The 24857-nt window shown below is 39.9% G+C and overlaps 1 protein-coding gene across 2 annotated transcripts in view; it reads right to left on the reverse strand.

Moving 5' to 3' along the window:
• Window positions 1-24840, reverse strand: part of cryl1 (crystallin, lambda 1) — a 37336-nt gene extending 12496 nt beyond the window's left edge. For both annotated transcript variants that reach the window (XR_003930248.1, XM_030080061.1), the window contains exons 1-7: window positions 24522-24840; window positions 23645-23752; window positions 21407-21533; window positions 16660-16821; window positions 14403-14498; window positions 13892-13990; window positions 484-592 (exon numbers count right to left, since the gene is read on the reverse strand). Coding sequence is in view for 1 of the 2 variants with exons in the window: in XM_030080061.1 (XP_029935921.1) it covers window positions 484-592; window positions 13892-13990; window positions 14403-14498; window positions 16660-16821; window positions 21407-21533; window positions 23645-23752; window positions 24522-24562 (742 nt within the window). In the remaining variant the exon portion in view is untranslated. The remainder of the gene's footprint in view (window positions 1-483; window positions 593-13891; window positions 13991-14402; window positions 14499-16659; window positions 16822-21406; window positions 21534-23644; window positions 23753-24521) is intronic.
• Window positions 24841-24857: the final 17 nt, after the last annotated feature.

Below are 24857 nucleotides of genomic sequence, written 5' to 3' on the forward strand. Positions count from 1 at the left end.
TACTTGCAGAGTATGTAGACATAAAGTTGTAAAGTTTTTCCATTCCAGCTGCTCAACTCTTCAGTTGTTTGAAAAACAAAATACAAAAACATGACAAATTAAAGTGAAAAAATGAAATAAACAGTGACTCAACACAATTACAACTGGTCACACTCTACAATGCTACACTGAAAGAGAGAACACACCTTTTGCACTGAGTGATTTATATTGCTGCAAATTGCAACTCTTACCTCAAAACATTCTTCAGTAAAAGCAAAATTACTAACTACAAAATGTCCAAGTACATAAAAAGCTACTCAGACAGAAATGACAGTAATTGTTATTTCCTCCCTGTGAAAGACAGAAATCACAACACTTTGCTGAGTCATAGGTACAGATCAGTGACCTCATCATCACTGTAGATATATGATGGCCATGTTGTGCTACTTGGAACTAAAAAGCCTCTTGTTTGTGTAAGTGATAAATCAAACGTGGGACCAATACCTTCAGGTGCATTGAGGTGCATTGTTTCCATGGGACCTATGAAGGCGTAACGCATTCCCAGCCCCTCTGACATCACCAGGTCGATGTCCTTGACCGAGATGACCCCATCCTGGTGGAGCAAGAGGGATGCTGAGTTAGAAACAGAAAATTCACTTCAGTGACTTTGTGCGCTCCTGTATTTCATTCAGTAAACACGGTGTATCATCTGCATAATGTAAGCAGTTATTTACCTCTAAAAACTCATTCCAAATCCCAAACCTGTCAATAAGCTAAACGGCCAACGCAGGGCTATGAATTTAGAGTTAAAGGGACAGCCGAGGGGAAGTCTAACAATTAGCATTTGGAGCATCCAGCCAGTATCCAGCGCTCAGTAACAATGAGAGGAAGATGCAACTAAAAGAAAACAAAATTCCAGCAAATGAGTACCACTTTTGACTACTCAAGTATTAGTTCCAGGAATTAAAAATGCAATCAGTGTTGGCTTAAAAAAGTCCTAGCTTTCTTTTTGTCCTAGACACAAAACTTTGGGGGAAAACCTATTCCCTCTGAGCCCATCAGAGCCGTCTAAAAACTACTCCCACCATATAAGGTTTCCCTAATTGGCCAATTCTGTGTCCTGAGGATAATGTGGAAGGAACAGTGAGGAGAGCAACAGGAGGAAGGGATGGCGGGAGGGAGAGAGAGATGAAGACAAGGATGGAAAGACGGGGGGATGTTGCCAGTCAGCTCCGTGCCTGATTCACCCTCTGCTCCGCTGCTCAGGTATCTGTCGGCCTGACCAGGGAGGAAATCAAAGCTCAGGCACAGATATGGAGAGTAGGGTGAGCAAGAGGAGAGGGAGGGTGGTGGAAGGTGGGGGGGACAGGGTTGCCTTTGTTTGGGTCCTGTGTCCAACAACGGGCCTGTTCTCTGAGCGCTGTGAGGTGGTGGGCGGGGGCGAGGGCTAGTGGCAGGTGAAAAGGGGTCTTTCCTGCACCGTAATCACCAGGGACAACCGGCTGCTTTCTCAGCCGCTCTGCTTTCCACTGCTGGCTCTGACTCAAAGGCCAGTTTCTGTGTGTATGTGTGTGCATGTGTGTGTGTGTGTTTGCAGGGGGGTGCATCGGTGTCGGTGTTATGTAAGGACAAGGCTACACTGTGTTCGATTCTGAACTCTTACTCATATTGGATTTTTTGTTCCTATCTATTCTTGGGTGTAATCCGGATCTGATGCCAATATGAATCAGCGGTGACGCTTCAAACATGTAGCTAAAGAGTCACAGTAACAAGAGATTTTATATTCATGTCTGTTCTCCCATTTATTCCAACACATTTGGTTACAGTATGTCCCCTCAAGTTTTGCCTTGAATTGAGCCGTCTCCCCAAATACCTGTGAAGTCGATATTTTGTCTTTCCGGCTGTTGCTGTGTCTCGTTGTCCTTCATAGCGCTGACTCAGCCAGGCTGCTGCAGATGTAATTTGCTCATCACAGCAACATTATGAATTCTAATGAAAGTGTTTAAATCGCATGTACATCAAATACGTCAGAATCACGGTTTGATTTTGTAGCACATATCCATGTTGTCCAGATTCCAGAGTTTAAAACATGTGGCTCCTTGTAGCTTTTTGTTGTTGGTTCTTATTAGAAAACATCTGATCTTTGTCAAATGTGAGGAAAACAAAACAGAATTGGCAGAAAAGGTAAAGGTAGCCTAAGTAACATTTTGGTGGACCCCTCTATTGTACGACCATAAGGACCAGTAGTATAAGCCAAAAGAAAAAAACTGTGAAGCAACTGTGAGCAACTGGGCCTCAACTCTGTCCAGTGAAACAGAAATCTTAGACAAACTCCTTTTTTAGCGTGTGAAACTCTGAAGTACAAGTCCAGCTCGTTCTTCAATGACATAAAAGGATGCCATAACAGCTCACTTAAAGTTGCTCTAAGTAAAACTGCTGACATGTGAAGATTAGACTCAACAGACCAAAAATAAGCATGGAATAAGCTGAATAAATGTGAAATATGGTTTGGTTATGTCTACATGGTTCTCATGGTCGGCTAGACTAACTAATAAATTATGTGCTTACTCCACCTTTTTGTCATTTAAGTCTCATTGATCTTTACGCTAAACAAACCTACATTTTGCATAGTGCACATTTAAAGTGTAACTGAGCATTTCTTACCAGCTTTCTGTGTGTACGTGTGAACAGGATCACAGGCTCTAATCTCCACACTGCAATGGAAAATCAAGGCAGGCAGCTGAATGTCACAAAAGTTGTATATTCTAATTTGTACAAATTTGGATGTTCTGTATGAATGTCAGTCTCTATATTGTCTACATTGTAGTTACAGTCCACACTTTTACGCTGCCCTACAGTTTTACAGTTTCTTTCATTCAACAACTACAACTGGCCTAACATCAGCCGTTTGGTGGGTGCTTTCATCCAAACTGTACAACCGTACAAAGCCTGCATACATATTTAATGTGGGCAGACCCCAGTGGGAGTCCTCACCCTGCAGGCCAGACTCGATCAGCCGGTTACCTTAGATTACTGCAAAAATGTGATTATACCGCTCACTTCAACTGAATGTTAATTCAATATATATTATTCCTTCTTATTTACTTTCTTGTTATTTTTGAGGTGATCTTCTATCATTTGATTGGTAAAAGGATGATGTTCTTTGGTTTAGTGTAACCTCTTCCAAGTTAAAAATGCATATATCTTTCCATCCTAGGAGTATATCTTTAGTATCTTAAGTGTGTTAAAATTTTAGTATATTTCTGGCAACATGTACTTTTCTTATAAGTGTATTTTCAGTATATTTTTGATTGTTCTTTCAAACACCAAGAAAAAGCATGCTAAGATTTTAACTAAATAAAGATGTATATTTGTATTAAAAGTGTACTATTTTCAGTATATTGCTAACAAGTATGTTGATGCCTGTACAGCCTCAGAGTTGAACTACTTTCAAAACATTTTACCTCCAGTTTATGTGTTATTACAGTAAATTTGTAAGTATACTCATAGGTGTACAAATGACTGTATTTCTAAATATACTTAAGATACATATTTATTTTAAAACATTAAGTGTTGATCTGGATCACAGCTATTAAATCTTATATCAAACTAGATACTTGTTAACTAAGCAATATGTTGTTTTTGTACCAGTCTCCTCTTTGCTTAGGGTTTATGTCATTTGTTTTTTTGTAATTACCTCACTTTGTATCCAGTTTGTATTGATTTTATTTCTTTTTCTCTGTCTTCTCCTGGTGTTTTTAATCACTGGTACAAATAATCCAGACAGAAGAACTGAACCAATGTTTGGTGGCCTCGAGATACACATGACATAAGCTGTCATCTTCTCCTTCTCATGCATACCTTTGTGTCTTTGACCTGACATCTAAGAAAGGTTGAGGCCAAACCAGAATGGACCGGATTCTCGTTATGTGACTTCACACGCGACACACCCCACAGCCACTTCTATGTTTGGATGGGGAAAGTGTCTGTGTGTGTATGTGTGTCATATGTGTTTGGAGGGAAGAGTAGTAAGACAGAGCAAAGCTGGGAGAGACAATTCAACAGTGAGTCTATTAAAATAAGAAAAAGTGGAATAAAAAATGAGAGAAGGCAGGAAATCCATGGAAACTGATGGAAAACACGAACATCTACCCATCCTAGGCAGAGGATTATATTATGTTACAGATGTCAGTGATAAGATATCACCTTGAGCATGACTTCAGATCTCAGATAAGAGATGTAGTGTCAACCCAAAAGGGGGGAAAAACTCACTGAAAAATCAAGCTCTCTGTAATCCGAGTCTAGCTTATCTCTGCTGGAAAATAATGCTGCACTGTTGATTCTGTTGACTAAAGCTATGACTAACAATGTTCATCAGCGACACTTTTTCCAAGACAAAATCAAGGCAAAACTAAAGAATGAATCTTTGTTAACAAAAAAAAAGTGATAAAATATTGTGACATAAATAAAAACTGGTCAAAAATGCCAGAAATAGACAAGTGAACACAGCTTCTGACCTTGAAAGGGAACAGATCCATAGGCAAACTTTTAATATTACGTACAGTATGAAAATAAAAGCTTGGCACAAATAAGAAGCTATAACAATGAATGTAGATCAATCTGTGCGTAAAGGTCACTAAGAAATATTTTCATAAGGAATGTACAGAGTAAAAATATGAGAAGAACTATATTAAAATTTATATTTTTATTGACTAAAATTGTTTTGCTGACTTGTTTTTGTCAGTGTAAACTAGACTTTTTAAATAACTAAAATGCACTTAAAACTAAAATCCTTTTTTGTTAACAGACTAAGACTAAAACTAAATCAAAATAGGATATCAGGTTTTCAAATTAACACTGCAAGGCCAAACTGAGGTCTTTGAAAAGAGGCATTATACTTTAACGTACTGCTTGGACCTCAACAGAAATTAATGCTCAAGTTGCTGATGCACTGGCTAATATAAAAAATACAAAATTAATATTTGGGATAAGGTCAGCATCTCTTTTGCTGATGCCAGGGCTCATTGTTGTAACACAAGATTGTCTGACTTGACTGAGGAAATCATTTGTATTAGAATAACAGCGATATTTTGAATATCTGAATAGGTCAAGGGCCTCCATTTACCCCAGTTCACTTTTCTTTGTTGCTGCCAATCTGTCAGTGAGATAAATTCTGTCAGTGCAGACACATGGCAGAGCAGTCAGATGAACCCCAGGTCATCCGGTTCAGCTAGTTCACCTGCTCCCGGCTCACACAGCAATAAAGATTCACAGCCAATTTCTGGCTCCAGTCTCCCACAGAGTAAGACCAGACCAGAACAGAAAGAGCAACCCATACTGGCTATAAGCCCTTAAATGGATCCAACTTCCTGTACTGCACATGCCTTAGATATCTGACCTGATTCAATCAAGGTTAGGTCAACATACTGAAAACTGCTGTCAGTGATTTATGATCAAGATACCTGCCCATCATATTTGATACCAAGTACGTAACAGGCACAACAGCACACTCAACTTATTCACGCATTTTACCCAGGCCTGAGCACAAGAGAAGAAATTCTAATCAGGAGCTCTTTTATTAACTATGCACATCCCAGTGATGCTGAAATGACACAGCCTCTGGCACAGGTAGCCAACAATGCAGTTGTCTTGCTACAGTAGTATGTCTGCAAGGTGTCATAATATTTACCAGAGGTTTTTTTTTTTTTTTTTTTACAAAGGGCAATTTAGTTGTCTTCACTACTGGAGGGCACATGTCCCCTGTGGATAAATGGGCTTAAAAAAGAAAAGACATGAAAAAGACTGTTGTAGTTTAGGTGTAGGTCAATTCAATGACAAATTAAATATCTGATTAGGTAGATTTGTTTCCAAATGCAGATACTGTGACACAAGAAACCATCTTATCTTTAGCTCTATTCTGTTCTCACTCCAAAAATCTGAGTTGTAGCCCAATAAGCTCAAACCATAACAGGTAATAAACACACTCAATATTGCACATGAGGGAAGCAGGGCCAACAAGGCTCCAGAGAAACCACTCACTCAGTACCCCTCCCAGGTCAAAGGTTGGGACAGTAACAGCAATGTGGAAATTCTGTCAGCTAGGGCCCAAGGGTAACCTCAAGGATCACTTGCCTCTGTGGGTGCCTCACAGATGGAGCTAAAGTAAGCAATCCAAACATAATATGGAATGTCATGTAGATATGTGTTTGAGTTTCCGCAGCCATGTGTGAAACCCCAAATATCACATGATGGATGTATAGAAGCTGTGCTACTGCCAGCACACGATCAGGAGGGCAGGGAATGCAGTCTCTGCTTCATTTCTTTGAACTACATTCAGAACATACATTCTCAGTAACAGAAGGACAGCAAAAGGTGCCTGCCAGTGGCTATGGCTGTTGAAGCACTGACTGAACTCACAAGGACTTTCACTGGACTGCAGGCCCACTTGGCTCCCCTGTGAGCCAAGAAGTCCCTCTTTAAAGGTCTCTCCTGACTGCAGATTCCATCCAGAGTCGTTCAAAGAGAGACAGAGGAATGTAAACTTTTTGGATCTTAAAAGTTGGCCTTCTGTGGGTCTTCACAGCTGTACTTCTTCAGCATGAGAACTTTGACAAGAGCACTCTGCTTGATTAGTCTTGCATTTTTAGAGGATGGCATTTTCCAGTTTTGATTCCACGGTGTGATGAGGTCAAAAGGTTGTAGAAAGAACTTTGGTCCTGTTCAGACCTAGTGCTTTGTATCCAAATATATTCAGATTGAGTCTAAATTCAGTTGAGAACAGGCCACCTCCGAATGTGGCTTGAGCGAGCAGGTCTCGATACGTTTGAAAACGTTTTGAGTGTGTTCAGTCCTGTACTTAGCACTGTCCACTTGTGATCAAATCACCCGGGACAAATGTTAATGCCAGGTCTGAACAGCACCTTAGTGTGCTCCATGTTTGTGCTTCCATTTTGCAGGAAATGACCTCAAATATAAACAAGAAGGTGCTCATTAGAGCGTAGACTTCCACCAAGGTCGTACTGGGAAGCTCTGGCTGTTTGTGTTTACTCATGTTCCCTTTCGGCAATTCTGCGGTCATAGGATATGCCCCAATCAGCGTAGAAAACTGCACTGGCCAACCAGCTTAGAAAAGTGGCCAATTCTAATTTGACTTATGATGACCCAGGGAATGCATTTAGAAACTAGGGCCCTGTCTGCGCTAAGACTCACCCACTGCCAGGCTACCTAGAGGCCAAATAGCCTGAAAAATTATCCACTTCTTTGCTGGATGCCTTCTCTCTAAATTTCATTCAAATCCATCCATAATATTGTGATTTATCCTGCTAACAGATTGACCAACAGATGTACAGACATTCACAATCACATGAACCCCTGCTAGGTCCTTACCTCCTCGGTGGAGGCAGTGATTTCATTACTTGTACTAGAAATGGTGAAGGATACTTAGGGATCTAAGGAAAGAGTCATTCACTTTTCATTTCACTTTTGTCAATCATTGACTAAAGTGAAGAAAAAAAATCAAATTATTTCTTGAAAGGTTTGTACATCAAGTGGGTCAAAGAAATGTCTAATTCAAAATGTCTGCCTGGATGTTACCTGGTCTCTTTGGTGATAAAATTCAATTTCATGAGCTTATAGTTCAATCATTTGCAGTTTTCTGTGGAAATCTGAGAAACATTAATCACCAAAGTGTTGTGGCAAGTGTATATCTACATCTATCTTTACACATCCCCTTGTCTCCATTAGTAGCCTGAAGAAAGACAACCAGGAGCTGCCTGACTGGTGTGCTGAGAAATGGAATGAGTTCGTCATCATAAATCTGTCAAGGGTGTACGAAGAATTGATTATAACCCAAAAAGAGAAGGGTGAAAACTGTAATTTGGCTGTCTGTGTTCCTGCGTATCTAGAATATACTTTCACAAGCACAGATGGACTTCTTCAAGCATTCATTTGATGTGTCCTTAAATTTATTATGGGATGCCTCGACATCAAAAAAAAAAAAAAAAAAAAAAAAAAAAAAAAACCACTGCCTAATGAATAAAAAAATTAACCTTTAAGAACATACATGGCAACGAGATGTAGTAGCCGACCTTAAGGACACGGTACTGAAGGTAATCCTGCGGGCAAGCCTGTTGTGACAGTTAGTGCACATTCCACTCAAATCTTCATTCTGATTGGAGGTCTGAAGTCTCTTCTAACAATATGTCACTGTTGGCTGTCTTGCCGGTCTTAAATATGCTGTTACCAAGCAAAATAAATAAAATAAAGTGGCGATGATATCATTTATACTTAACACAGTTTTGTAGGATTGCTTCCACCCAGCAAAAACACCTATATAAACCAATGTGGTGTCTCTTTCCCATGATAAACCTTTTTTTTAAATCTTGTTATATTATATATTATATCTGTTATATTGTTATTATTTTACTGAAATGAGAGTAGTGCACCTCACTGCATTAATATGGTTTTCACAAAAGGTTATGATTGATTGTTTACCAGACGGCATGACAGGATCAAAAAAGGTAGTATAAAGCTGTGTGTATGTACTGTACTTCCCAGTACGTTATAATGCACATGCTGCTCTATGGCCTTTGTTTGATTGGTGGGATGTGGACTTCTTGGTTTGCTACTGATGCCAATGTGACTGTTGTTGGTAAATCAGCTGACTAGCACATCAGAATAAGCTGAAAGCTGGAAATGTGTCAGTGTCAGCCATGCTGCCATGTTGTTGGCGCCTTCTGGAAGAGGAAATGTGGTCCGTGCAGCTACTTGGTGTCTCGTGGTATTTACTCTAAGATAAGTAAGAAGTCAATCTTCTTCTGCCTTTTTGCTTTGTGCATCTCTTCCTATCTAGCATGACAAAAAGGACAATGAGGATGCTGGCTGAACAATGTAAAACTCACCAGATGTCACTACCAAAATTATCACCAAATTAGCACATACTATCAAGGTAACGTTAGCCAAAACTTATAACTGGCATGCTACACTGCTAACCAACTAATTTAGCAGCTTGCTGAGATGAGACATAGTACACCGAGGATGAAGAACTGTCCCTAAATTAGGAGGCATTCACACTTAGAACTTGCTATCTAACTAAATAATAGCTACTAAATAATAGCTTCAGTTAAATTTTATGTTCAAGTCTGATGTTAGGTGATATAAGTTATCACATATGACCAAGTTACCAAAAAAAAAAAAAAAAAAAAAAAAATCAACATTACCAACTACTTGGCCTAAATAGCCATTCTCTATCGTATACTAGATCTAGTCTCTCCAGTCAGAGAACCTGGGTTCCATATGGAACCATCCGTTTCATACCTCTGATCTGTTCTTCCTTGTCACAGCTGGCGGCGCGTGACAAGGAGGAAGAGGCTTTGTTTACATTTGCGAGAGCTACGTGCATGCCGCCGACTACGTACAAGAACGAAGTTGCTGTTGCCTAGCAACCATCGTAAACAAGGAAGGCCTGCTGCTGGAAACAGTTGTAAACACTAATGAAGAGCCGCCAAACATTGCATTTGTGAACTTTGTTGCTTTTCAGCGGCGACTAACGTTACCTCAGAGTGGGGGGAGATGAAATCATGTTTCTGTGAAAGTGCGGGTGTCCCAACAGCCACACTGCGACGCCCATGATCTCAGGATCTAATCCTAACCCCCCTGTTACAGCTAGCCTCTATCAGTGTAGTAACTTATAGAAAAGTATTTCAAGTAAACAATAATGTTGTAGAGGTAGTTTATGAAAATGTCCCAGATACAAAGTACACAGTAAACAACACAACCTGAGAACAAACAAACACAGATTACTGTCTGTACTTCAGTGTATCCTTTCAACTTGTAAATGCGGAGGCTTTTACTGTTACTACTACTCTGTACTAACAATATTTTTCTAAGGAAATACTCAGGAACAAACAGCACTAAAAACTCAAAGTGATTAAAGACCAGTTAGTCTAGAGTCTCTTCTCTCATTGGGGAGTGTCTGGGCCCATAACACACCCATCTTATTCGTAGCAGAATTTTGCTGTTTGAATACCATTTACTTCCGTGTTGAGTCTTGATGTCATTTAGTGTCACATGCCTACAATACTTTACCCTAAGGCAACATATCTCAAAATCCCATGAAATTTAACACCCATGTTCATGCTCCCCAGAGGATGAACCATATTAATTTTGATGAGCTCATGGCCTTTCCTCTATCACCAACCTCAGATCAAAATGTCAACTTTATACATGAGATATCACCATATTTCATCAGTGGATCGCCATGATATTTAGCGAGTACATTCATACTCCCCAGAGGAAGATTCCTCTTGATTTTGGTGTCACCATGGCCCTTTCTCAAGCACTACCTTTAGGCCAAAATGTCAAATTTGATATCTCGAAATGTACAGGGCCGATTGCCATGAAATTTAGAGAGCTCATTCATGCTACTCAGAGGATGGACCCTGTCAACTTTGGTGATCACACTACCTTTCCTCTAGCGCCAACCTCAGGCCAAAATGTACAAACCATGCTCTCTCAGTACTTGCATTCCCCAAAAATGCACCAATCCAGCAGGGCAGCAGTGTCAGAGACCCTGTACTTCTTTTAAATCTTTTGCTCCTTTTGGGATGTTTGGGGTATTATGAAGTTTTTTTTGGTGCAACCTGTACCTTATCAGGAGTGTATATGTCTGAATATCTGTTGTGTGGCAGTGTGTGACAGAGAGAGAGAGATAAAGAGAGAAAGGATCCAGTTGTTGTCTATCTGTTACACTGTAATTCAGGTGTACAGTACAGCCAGTACAGGGCCAAGGACTCATGCTGATTGAGCTGTGAAAGAGCCAGTCTTTGTTGCACATTGTAATAAAGAGAGGGGATCCAAAATACTCCACTATAGCTGCATTGTGCTGACAAAGACAAACGGACAGAGAGAGAGAGAGACAGAGAGAGAGTAGAAGAAAGAAAGAGACAGAGAGAGTGATAGAGAGAGACAAAGGGGGGAAATAAGCCGAGAGAGAGAGGGAAAGAGAGAGCCCTGATTAGGTTATTATGGCCTCTCTCTGCCAGTCCCTAGATGACAGATGGGATTTCTTCGAACAAAATAAGTCATCCCCACAGGACTCAGAGCCAGTTCATTACAGATTTAATCCTGTTATAATCTAGTCAGTGGCCTACACATAACACTGTAAGGGAAAGGATTCAGGTAAGAATCGCGATTCTTATCTTTTGCGATTACAATCGATTCACAAATTCCAAAGAAATCAATTAAGTATTTTTTTTTAGTCACGCAATTGTGGAAAAAAACTGCATTTGAAAACATTTATATGAAAATTCAATACTGAGCATTTTGGAAAAACGGACTTTGGTAGAGTGTTGGGTTGTACAGTTCCCTGGGTGTGATATGTAACATGGTGTGACATGTTGGGGAAATCTCCTCATTAGATGCTCTGTGCTCTGCTGGGCTGCCAATCCAGAATACTGTACTTCTATCTCTCCATTCACTTCTATAATGCAGCAAAACAACATGAAGAAATGCAAAAAAAAAAAAAAAAAAGAAGGTTATAACAACAACAACAACAAAAAAAGTCCCATTGCCAATTTTTTCTTGTAATTACAGTCATTTTTCAAAGTTCTGTCAAGTTGCTTCTCCCGGCACAAAGCTGCAGTGCAGAAGTTTCCTGTAATTTCTACTTGCTGGATCTACTTTCCAATTCAAATAGGAAAATGACAAGAATAGAAACGTTTAATTACTTCAAAAATTGGGGACCAGGATTTGTTGTTTTCTATATTAGAGTAATCCACTTTGTTGGCGGTTATTTACGTGTTAAAAGTGTTATTTTGGGAGTTGTTTTGCTGCACTATGGAGGTGATTGGAGAGATAGAAATACATTATTGCAGAGTAGCTGTCCAGAGGAGCTAACAATGAGGAGATTTCACCACCATGTGGACTCATATAACACCCAGGGAACTATACAACAGAACACTCTAACAATGTTCAATTTTGCTGTAAGTCTCATCCATACATCATACATACACAGATGAGATAGACTGAGAGACAGAAGGAAGGCGATCATGCTGCTGTCAAATATATAGCAAAAAGTCTCCTTTGTGGTTGGTGGTAAACTCGATGTCAGTGACATATCAAACGCAAATCAAAATAGAATGATGCTCACTTTTCATGTAATTTCAACTAATTTCAAGCAATGTACTGCACGTCTCAATTTAAGCTTCCAGCCCTTCTACTCTAAGTAATCCTCCTCCTTGTCATCATCACCATCATCATCATCATCAAAACCATCTCCTCCATGTGTGATTATGTAATGGAGCTTATCAACAGAGGCTGCGACTCATTTACTCTCATTGGAGTCCTGTTTGGAAGGAGACCATGGAGGTAATAGCAGAAGCGAGCTGACAAAGGGCTTCCTCTTTTCAGCGTGTGTTACAGAGCCGGAAGCGGCACGATTCAGCCTAAATCCTGTCAAGGACTGAGAATCTCTTGTTTTCTATGACAACCAGTGTTGGACTGAAATAAACACACACATGCATGCAGAAGTCCAGTGTTATGGTCCCTATTACATATGACCAACCAGAAAAGGGGTGATGTGCACACATGTTCTTAGACAGGTGTGTCTATTAATGAGGATCTTCACTGACTACGTTCATCCTTTTTAACTAACCTAACCCTAATTCTAAATGTAACTGTAACCCTAATGGCTCATTTTTACTCCGTTTACATACCAAAAATTGATACGCCCGTTTGAAACGTTGTAAAAGTCTCTGCCCACATGCTTGAGAGAGACTGACTTCGTCTTGTCTCGTTCACAGACTGGTTTCTCTTGAACCATAGGCTACACTTCCCCCGCGATTTTCAGTGGTATTGCTCCGTTCAGTCCGTTTCCATAAGCCTTATGAAAACTTACTACAGAAATACAGACAAGGTGAATGCAGAGTACAGACAGAAGGCTCTATCCATATCCGTATCTGTACTTAATGTTGAGCATAAATGAGCCTTAATGCTGCAACCAGTGGGTACTGGCATGGATTTCCAAACACAATTCTGATTTAATTTAATACCAACTTCAGTTCAATACTCCATGTCGATTAATTTAGGGATATTGCACTTACAATACCAAATGAAAATCGCAATTAATCAGAAAACTGTTATTTTACCCAGCCCTAGTATTAACATCATGTCTGGACTGAGACAAACCTTTCACATTAGATTCAAATTGGTAATGACAAGTTGGACATGTAGGACATTTCTCAAAACTCAGATATTTCCCACTTGGTATCATCAGTCACAGAAATATTTTAACAAACATGGCAGCAGATCACTGATATTGGTTTTCATTCCTTCTCAAGATCTAGGGCGGGGTGATATGCTGATACTTTATCAGTACTGTGATATAAGACTAGATATTGTCTGCGATTTTAAAGGCAGCGGCACAATAAAGTGATGTAATTATCTTAACTTATTAGACCGTTGTAGCTGCTCTGTTACCTGCTTGGTCATCATATCCATGTGACTGTTAATAAGAAATCTCTTGTGTAAATATCTTATGAAAGTGCTAATAATCATCTGAGGTATCTGGCCATATTGCGCTGCCATACTGTCAGAACCAGATACCAAGAGGTATCTGGCCTGACCTTACGGTTGCCAGCATGGGTATTGCTGTTCCATGTAGGTAAACATGAATGATTTGCAAGATGTCATCCTGTGCTTCTGCTTCTTGTGATATGACAACAACATGACGTAAACCTATGTCCTTACTTATGTTAACCCTCTTGAAGAAGTGAGGACCTGCTAAATGAATATCTTCACTCACACACACGCGCGCACGCACGCACACACACACACACACACACACACACACAGAAAACCCCAATCTAAACCTCTCTCAGCCCTCCCAAATGTGAGCTGTTGCCCAGGAACTGACCTGGACCAGTCTCCAGGACTCTGCGATAATGGCATACTGCACTCTGTTGAGGGCGAAGCCATCGATCTCTTTCTTTAGGCGGACGGGCACCTGGCCAACCTGGATCCAGACAAATCATTCAGGTCATACACAGCAACGTTCCTTAAAGTCTTTCAGCCCAGATCCAGACTGGAATAATGTCTCTTTTCTTGACTGTAGCTCATTAAAACGTGCTACGATTGGATCACTATCTTGAGCCCAAACCCATAATTTAGAATAACAAACAAGTTATATTTAGTTGCAGTCTTTTTGTTTATTACAATACAATACGATGATACATTAATATAATAAACTATACTAGAGAATTTCCTTTTGATACTTTGAAAGTAGATGGTTCAGTTTAAGACAATAACCTGCATAGATCCTGTCTCATTGTGTGGAGCCTCATGTTACTGTGTGTGATACAGACACATTTTCTCTAGATTCTGAAACTAGGGTATAACCCCGGGATTGAGTAATCTAGAGCCACTACCTGGGTCATCAGGGCATAGGTGATGTCCATAACGGTCGCCTCTGTCTCTGGGTGGGGCACCAGTTCCACCAGTTTGACATAGTAGGGTGGATTCACCTAGGGAGGAGCCGTTAAAGATATAAAAAATACATTAAAAACAAGACATTAAAAAATACAACTGGTAGTTCAACCCATGGAATTTGACCAGACAAAGACATCAGTAATCCTGATAAGTCATTCACCTGTTGCAGTAACCATGGAGTGGCTTAGCGATATTTTTTGCTGATCCATTTTTTATTTTTTTATGTATGCTACTTTAAAGAAATCTATGGAGCCCCCCAGACAAAAAGACCCATGTGTAAATCTGTACTACTCTGTACAAACAAACAAATAAATGTGTTTATAAAAAATATGCATAAAATATTTAAAAAAATTAAACAAAAGTAAGAAAAAAGTCTAATACAACTAATGAAATAAAAATAGAACAAAAAAGATAAAATAATAAAATAAAAGAACATTATAAGGTGGCTGTTTCAACCAAAAATTGTTATTTGAAAGTTGAGATTTTGATAATATGTAGTAAAATCTGTATTACCCCCAAATGATTTACAAAATGGTTCAAACACATTCATCATGTCGTCATTTACACTAAAAAGATGTTTTTTGTTTCTTTTGTTCAGACGTAAGTAAGAGGTAACTTCCACCTTCCTCCTTCCTCAGAAAGCTGGATGCTTTCTGAGGAAGGAGGAAGTTACCTCTTACTTATGTCCGAAACTGTCAGGGTCAATAAACATCCCTTAACTTACGTCTGAACAAAGAAACAAAAAACATCTTGATTTACAAAATGGTTTGATGTGATGTAAAATGTGGGTAAATTGTGGTAACTGGGCCAAACATTCAAAATCACTGGAGTGGTCCTGTAATTAAATAAACTATGCTTTACAGCACACTGGACTACACTAAACCAGGCTACACTGTTACACTGCATCAGGCTATGTTACAGACACTACAGTAAAGTACATTACTCTGTAGGCTGTACCACACCACTGTACATTAGCCTACACAACGCTAGGCAGCACGTTGCTACATTGTGATACACCACACTGCCACACTGTGAACTCTAGCACAGCACATTACCACGCTAAACTACACCATCAGTCGAGCTCATCAACAACAGCACCGTCAACAACACAGAACAGAGAAGAAGAGGGAGTTCACCTTGTGGAGTGACATGTAATCCTTTCTAACCCCGGTGATGAGCGGAGACAAGTAACCCTGCCCTTCTCAGCTTTGTGAGGGAATGCATTTTACCGGTTTATTTTCCCTATCTGAGCAGGAAACTAACCTTTTTATCCATAAGCCATGCGGCCAATAAATCCTAAAATTCACTAGTCACAGCCTCGGTTTACCAGGCCAATGGGAATTAAGATCAGATCAGATTAGATCAGACTATTATTAATGGTGGCCATGGCAAAGGTAAAGATGGCAAAATTAGCAGCGGCAGCCAAAACTGACAAGCCTTTAACTGGCGGCTGGTTGTAATTTCCCACTTTTCTCCCTAATAGTTCACACTAAAAGAGTAAGATTGTAATCTGCCCTGTAGTATGGTTGTGTGTGCATGTTTGTGAATGGGCACTTGTCTCCTAAAGATGCTTTGGCAGCTGTGGCACTGAAGTGAACATGTGTATGGATCAGACCCAAGTCAAATAACATTCACAAATTATTCAGAACACTTTAACCAGCTTGACAGACTTGGTGGGTGGGGCTTAGCACATAGGACAAAACAATACAATGCACTGCAGAACGATTCATCATGGAAATATTTTTGAGCGTGCCTTTATGTGACCTGAACAATGACATGTCATTGCATGCAATGTTCTTATGGTATAATTATATAAACCCCACCCATCTGAATGCAAATAATTATATGCAACTACTATGAGTTACAGGTGTGGTAAGGATACAAATCATCATCCTTCCTCACCGCCTCCATGCACACATGATAGTAAAAGACAGGGCATTGTCTCTGACAGCCCCTGTTTCAGGCTGTCTCTGGTGGAATAAATGGAAACCAATGGCACGATAAAAGGGAGCAAAAATGATATTGGAGTTCTAAAATATGACTGCTTGCTTTGTGAAAAGATTAGCACAAACACTGTACATATTACACTAAACATGCAAAATCACTGGTATGGTCCTTTAACACAGACACACACACACCTGACCACCACCTATAGAGAGAGAAGGTGGTGTTTCATAGCACTGTGGTGGTACTAACAGGATGGGAGATGATGCAGCGACTCCGGTTCTGGACCCGGGAGAAGACGTTACTAGGCAACAGACAGGAAGTGGAGCTGCTCAGGATGACGTCTTTTCCCACAAGACCCTCAATGGACTGGAAGACACTGCGCTTGGCCTCCAGCTCCTCAAACACACACTCCTGGAAAACACACACACACACATTCCCATGCACAGACACACATACCAAAAAAATGTTATAAAGTCATTGACAGAAATGAGAAATCAAAAACGTATCATAGCACAGGCCCCTACTGTATTTTCTGTGACACAGTGAGTGAATATCACAAATAGTCCTTTTCTTCAAGCATTGCGGCAAATGAAGTAATGGCCTGGTGCTACATTAAACAGTAAGTCCCCTCTTAAAAAAGCTTCCTTTGGACATAAAAACAGCTGAGTCAAGAATTTCATGTGACAGCCCTGCACCACTCCCAAGTGTGTCAAGGCTATCTTGTTTTACAGTCTTGGCAGAGCATCTATACCCAGAGGGTTTGATTAAAATACACACCTACTGCACCACAAGTCTCCATTCAATGGCATCATTTGATGTCACCCTAATGTAACCACAAAAATGTTCTTTCTCTCTCTCTCTCTCTCTCTCTCTCTCTCTTACAAATCAATAAACAACAATCACCACAAAACAACAACTAAAAAAACAATATTTAGTGTAGGCCTGTGCCGGTATAACTTACTTGAATACGAAACAGTCAATTATGAACTGGAAAAACTTTTAATAAAAAATACAAACTTGCTGTTCTGAATCAGCTCTGAACTACTCCCTCACTCAGAAAAGTCAATTATAAACATTTTCAATGCATTGTATGGACTCAAGACCATCTCATCACAAATAATAAACATATGATGCTTTTCATCTCAGTTCATGTCATCATTGCTCTGTTCAGCATTTTTTTTCTATCGACATATTTCATTTTGCCATTCCTTTTGATTTAATTGTCATTTTTTGGTGTAAATACTAATAAAGAAAAAAATCAATTTAAAAAAATCAATTCTTCATTAGGAGGTAAGCACTTGTAAGCAATATTTGTTATGATATTATCATTCATGGTGCAAATGTTAGCAGAGATAAAGATTATTTTTTTTGTTTTGATCCAAGGATTACATTAGTAATACTGTAACATTTTGTTTTATTTTTTTCTGTATTTTATATCTAAATTTATAGTCAACTCATTCATTTATACACCACTTCTTTATTTCCTAATTTATTTATTTAACCAATTATGCTGTTGTATACGGTCCTGTTAATCACAACTGGTCCCTTCGATTGGTTTTATCAGGATCTGTTAAAATATTTTGTGTCTGCTGTTGGTATCAAAACATTCAAATAAATTACAAATCATAAACAAACGCTTATATGTTTGGTTGCTGTGCCACCAGTCATGTTTCCAAAAGTAGGTTATTTTGTGAGCACAAGGGAGTTTTCATCCACTTCCACTCAAACCAGTGCCAACTCACAAAATCTATCAGCAGATCAGACCTGTAAAACTGGCCTTACTAACCCTATATCAAAACAGAACATTCCTGGTGGAAACACAAAGCACAGAAACAAGCACATGGCTGTGTTTCTCATACTCTGATATGACTGAAACATCCAGACATGGAGGGAAAAAAATGTCAAGGAAAGATATTGGTGCCAAATGCATCATTGGTGCTTTGCTGAATGTGTATCCAGGAACATCACTGTACTGACCACCAGGCACGGGCCTTAACAGATGTGGGTGTTTGTCTCTTGCCATGGTGTTGGAAAGGAGTGGCTGTCACAGAGTTAGTGCTGTGCTAGTACGTCATTGAGATAGAAACCATCACGCACTGCTGGACTGAAATAACTGGCTCGACAAGTAGCATACCTGCAGCCTGCGTGCATATTTTATGTGATGCTCCACACATGCAGCAAGACTGCACATGAAGGCTGTTTATTTATAATCTGGGGAAAGACAGAAAATCTTTTTGAGATGTTTTTTTGGTTTTAAACATAGAGGATTCCAGTGTGCGTTGAGTGTTAGGGTTGATTACGTACAATCCTTAAAGACCCCATGAAATGACCTCACATGACTTCGACTTCATGTAAAACAGAGCGTCTTAAATAATGACATCATCCTGCACTAGTGGCTTTAAATTAGAATTTCGACCAATAAAACCTTCACAAATCTTTAAAGATCTTCTCTCATCCACTTATTCCTTCAAATAAAATTCTGTTTCTTTCAAGTCAATCTTCCAAGCTAATATCCTGTTGGGTTATGGTTTGGTCTGTCTTATTGGTTTGCACTTGTGAATGATCCTTCCCTGCACTTTGTCCTGCCAAATCATCCTGTTTCAACAAGAAATACATCAAATCAAAAGGTTCTCTAGTGATTTTTTTTTTGAAACCATTAATCAATGTGCATTTCTAAAATGGCTGGCATCTCATTTACAGGAGAAAAGACCCTGTTACCTTGTCTCCTCTTAGAGGGAAACAGCTGGTTCACCTCTTATGTTGGTGTCGGGTTAAATATGAACAATACTGATTGCAGTGAGAAATGATGGGTATATTCTAACATCGCTGGTATGTTCCTTCATGTGAAGTCCTGCTGCCCTTTTACCAAGCGTGCCGGTGTAACTTTACGAGTCACCACCTGAGTTAGTATGTTGCGGAATCACTGAAACAAGTGGAGTTCTTCTGTTTTGGAAAGTGCTACACAACAGAAAACCAGCACTGATTAACAAAAACAGGAAACTGGGTGAGCACATGTTAAACTTGTCACTATCAGGAACCCTGGCACTGATAACTCTGCATATTTCTACCAACTGTTTCCCTGTGTCTCATAAGCCTTCCATTGTTACCTATTAGCTCAGACTTGATACGCTGTATTGATTTATGTTGTGTGATGCCTCCTCCCTCGGGCTGACTGTCACCCGACCCTGACGTCCTATCTTCCCACAGAGATGAGGAACGCTGTTGTGTGTTTATGCCAAGTTCAGGGCGGAATGTAAGACCTTTTCTTACCTTAAAAACTTGACCTCCTGCTTTACTTTGGGTATTGTGTGTCTGTGTAAGCATGACAAAGACAAGATAAGCCCGTGTACTGTGAGAGTATGTGCTTGTGTGCTTAGTGTGACAAAGACAAGCTGAGTGATTTGGTGTTAAAATGCCCTGTAATGGTTTCAACAGCAAGGTGACACATGTCATAACAGCTTCCTTTTGCCCTTTGTTGAAAGAACAAGCACTTGAGGGACATTTAGACCTTGTTCAGACTGCCAGCATGAATCTGTTTATTTGGCATAACCAGACTGTATCCAGATTGATTGTACAAAGTCTGCAAAGCTAAAAAAAACATACGAAATGCAATTTTTGCAACTACATTTGGAGGTGGTTTGAAATGCAGTTCCAATCGGATTTCTACAGATGTGTCTCATTCCGGATGATCTGGCTGCTCAAATTGGATTTCAAACTGTCTTTTTCATCAATTGCAATGCAACACACAGCAAAAACGTCAAATCCAGAGAGGAGGAGGTGCATCAGAGCGGCTGAGCTGCAACTCGCAGAGCTGAGGACAACACAGAGAACAACAGGCACTGAGATAAACTATCTGCTGGCACTTTGGGGAGAGGCCTCTGTACGTTTCTCATGTCTCCGCGTTGGAAAGCTGTGTCATCAGTGCATGTCGTTACTGATGCTTACGACGTTACCATAGCAACCCGCACAGATAGGTCGGTCATGTCAGGACACACAAATCCAATCTGTTCACTAGCAAATAACTGTGTGGACAGTCTTTCTTAATTGATTTGAAAAACAAATCCAATAGTAGTTCTTCAGAGGGTAACAATGGGATTCCTGTGACTACTGTTACTATCTCTTATGTTAAAGGGTCGGGTTTGACCCGTGTCTTAAATCAGCCATAAAATACCCTAAAAACAACTATTTATCATCCAATTTGTTTCTTACCTCTTGGTTACATGGAAGGTTGTTATGTTACCTGACTATTACTGAGGGGCATTAGAACACATCATCTAAATGTTCATTTTTTTTTTTCCTGCCACACTAACTGTGTCTGTGTTGCGTGTGTGGCCATGTTTTTCCATGCTGAAGGGCTGTGTAGAGGAAAAAAAATACACCAACTGTGCAAAAAGAGAGCTCTGCAGTGTGAGGCCACTGCAGCAATTTCAGTTGATTTTAATGGACTTTCTGCTGCAGGAGCTGTGTTGCAACGCATGTATTTCAGCCATTAGAAATAATGATAATAATTTAAAATATTTAACACTAGTAAAGCAACCTGAAACATACATTAAAGCTGTGCGTATATAAATATGTAATACTGATGATCAGAGACTATTTATAGGGGCTGAAATACAGCCCCTATAAATATTATTCAGCCGCTGAATAAATGGCTGGAGGCGGAATGTGAATAGCATCAAACTCTGAAAAAAAAAAAAAAAAATTGATGTCTCATGTGACATGGAATATATGAAACAAACAAACAAAAAAAAAAACAGCAAACTGACCAAACTGACAAATTGAGTTGTAGGGTTGTAGGGTATCCACCAGGGATAATTCATCAAATAATTTTTAAAAGTTGGGTCTAAATCTAATCAAAAGTCTGGGAAACAATTCATATCCTATACGGTTCCAAAGTTTCCTAAGAAATAAATGGATGGATGTCATTGTCCCATGTGCTTGATATTATCACGGGGGGCAAACAGAGGCAGAGGTATGTACTATCATTGTTTGTCACCTGGATAAAGAAAGCTCCCTCGAGAGCCTGAGCCAGGTCCTCGTGGCTGCTGAGCAGGGCCAGCTGCTGGGCGGTGTTCAGCTCTCCTCTCAGCATGTGGGCCTCCTCCAGCTCCCCCAGCTGCTTCCTGAGCAACAAGGAGACCGTTAGATTCATATTAAAACACACAGAGGCAGTGATGCGTGTGTGCTAACTGTTATGTGTAATATGTGACATCGATCTTTTTATGTCAAAGGACTTACTGATTTCTGATGCGAAAAGACAGGCAAAAGGAACCAGGGATGTTGAGGACACATCTCTAGCGGAAGCGTGGTTAGACTGAATGCAGTCCAGTGGGTTTGCCAGCCAAAAAGCAGCACTTACCTGAGTGCCTCCTTTCATGTTTACGATTAAGAACTATTTAGGTCGCTATCAGATCAGTCAGCGATCCAAGCAGAGATGACATAACTCATTTTAGCTGTCAAAGTGATTTAGGTAAAACATTACTACATAACACAAATACAAATAAGATGAAGCCTTTTGATTCAAACTGAGGGTGGGGATGAGAGGGAAAGCCTTCAGACCTTGCTCAGCAGGAAATCACAGCAAAGAGAGACGGCAGGAACAGCACTGAGACGCCCCCTACTGTTATTTATGGGCGTCTGAACCTACTAGAGGCTCAGCAGTAGATTCTAGTGGCGGCAACAGCAGGAGTACCAGATGTAGTTGTGGCAGTGCAGGCTAGTAGTGGTGGCAGTAGTGCTGGTAGTCGTGGCAGAAGATGTTGTATGAGTTGTAACAGTAGAAATGGCCATAGCAATAGTAGTAATAGCAATAGTAGCAGCTGTAGCAGTGGTAACAGTGGTAGTAGTAATAGTAGTTATGGATTTATCCTGCTAATACTGCAGATAATTCTTTTTTCAGTGTTGCAATAACTGTCATAGATTCAGATTACATGTGAAAATAAAGGTGTGATTATAGGGTTCTAAGGAGATTTTTAAAGACAAAGAGAAAAAAAAATTCACACTAAAAGCAGGTGAACAGGTGAAGCTATGTGGAATGTCACTTGACTTGAACCCAAATGCACTCAAATGAAAATCAAAACTTAGCTGTAGACATAGATATAGATTGATATAATTAGAATAGATAGAATTTCATCTTAAACAATTAGTGTGTGTTTAATATAGTACTAATGTTACTTAATAGTAATAACACTAAGCTAAGCCACTAAGCTTTTCCCCTAAAGCCCTTAATCATCGCAGAGCAATGTTTAACTAGCCATGACTAGGCTGCTGGTGAGTGCTGAAGCCCTAGTGTGTGCTTGTCCATGTGTCCCTGCAGTCAGAGGAATCTGCTGCTCATGTGCCTTCAGTGTGGAGACGTCCAAGGAGGAACAGGTTGTATTTCAGTCAGGGACCTTATGAATCATCAGAGCACAGAGGGCAGCTTGGAGGTCATGTTAATGTTCCTCTCATATTTTGCAGTACTACTAACTTAAAGGCTTGCATACATACACACACACACACACACACACACACACACACACACACACACACACACACACACACACACACACACACACACACACAAACAACTCTGGTGCTGTAAGAGCATGCTAATGTCTGGTGAAGGAAGCACAGATTCATATTATCAGAAACTGTGTCTTTGCCACCGTTGGCCCTATCTCTATATTATTGATATATGTCATAAGATTTATTCAAGCTGAGAAGGAGGCTAATCTCTTTTTGCAAATAAAAGCCTGATAAATTAAGGTTCCACTAGATTTTTGGATGGAGAGCAGAAGAAGAGTAGATACACTGGTATCCTGAGATTAATATAATATGGCTCTACAAGGGGTGAATATATATCAATATTATATAAATAATATGCTTGTATTTTGAGTGTAATTCATTTTCAGAGAAAGAGACAAGATACACAATAAACAAAGTTAAAGATGAATTTGACTGACAGCATTTTTATCCTAAATTTTTCCACAGATATCATGATAATATTGCCATTGTGAATTCTTTTGGCCACGATAATCATGTAGTGAAAATTTGATATTGTGGCGCTGCCATTCTCTACAGTATATATTTCAGTGGTAATCAGTCGACAGGTGGATATATTCTAAATGCCATTAAAGTGTAGTGTGTGTTCCTCTGTATACCTTCAACTACACAAAGTACATGGAAGTAACTAACTGATGGTTTCTCCTTCACCACTGACAAAGCAGGTGCAGCACTGTGCAGTGGCACTGACCTGATCTCTGTGATGGCCTTGGCAGCCTGTCCTGGCTGGTTGTCATAGATCTTCACTGTGTAGCCTCCACTGGCAAACACCATGGCCCAGGAGCGGCCTATCAAGCCACTGTAAGATACACATTTCCAAATGAGCAACTCATACCCTCCACATGGAGGGGAGAGGTCAGATCTTTCAGTAATTATGCAGGAACAATGCAAGCTGGGGTTGCGGCAGAGGGACACTGATCATTGCTGTATGTTAGTGAGCATGTTGGCAGGTGGATGCACGAGGCAGTGTCAACCTCAACACTCGTTCATAACATTCATAATATTCACTTTCTTGCAGATTTGTCCCCTTACAAGCCATATGCTGGAAATCTGAGAGCTCACCTCAGACGACAGCAAAGCTTATCATATTATATATTATATAAGTGTGTAGTAATCATGAACAGAGTACAGAATAACAGGTTAAAATGTAAACCATGCAGGACAACAACTGATGGCTCTAATACTCATTTAATACAGACAGCCTCACAGCATGATGGTAGAGAAATAGCAATGAGAACCAGCTTTGACTTGATCATAACAAGAGGACTTCAATAACAGGAAAACAACTTTTAAAATGTAAAAAAGTGAACTCAGTAGGCCTTGTCCCGCAATAGCCACAACTGAGAATTAGGTGGACATGTCACATCATTATACGGAGTGAAAACGGTATAGAAATAAACAAAATAACATATTCTGAGAAACAACAGTCATGTCAACATCTCGGGTCACGGTTTTTAATCACGATTATACAATCAATCCCTCATGATACCGCCCCAGGCATCAGTCAGGACTGAGTTAGCTCAAAATTATATTTATACAGAAGGCAACCACCTTGTCAGGATACTCACCTGCCAACTATAGTGATGATCTTCTTGTCGGAGGAGCTCATTTTAACACTTTCACCTCAGATTACAATATTTCATATAAAAAGCTGTAGTGCTGTGAAGTTGCGCCTCCCCTTTAAAGTCACGCTGCTGCGGACGGGCGTGATGTACGGCGTCGTAAAAGGTCCAAGCAGTACTGTGACAATACGAGTTCACGTTTCAGGCTATATTGACTGCCAGAGGCTGCTTGTTGAGGTTTGGACTTAATAATTAACAAAGTAGAAACCCTGCACTAATAGAGGAGAGTGAAGTGACCCGACTGGACACTAAATGGGAATAGACCAAGCGCAATCCACTCGT

The sequence above is a fragment of the Myripristis murdjan genome, chromosome 21, assembly GCF_902150065.1.
Source record: "Myripristis murdjan chromosome 21, fMyrMur1.1, whole genome shotgun sequence".
Taxonomy (NCBI): domain Eukaryota; kingdom Metazoa; phylum Chordata; class Actinopteri; order Holocentriformes; family Holocentridae; genus Myripristis; species Myripristis murdjan.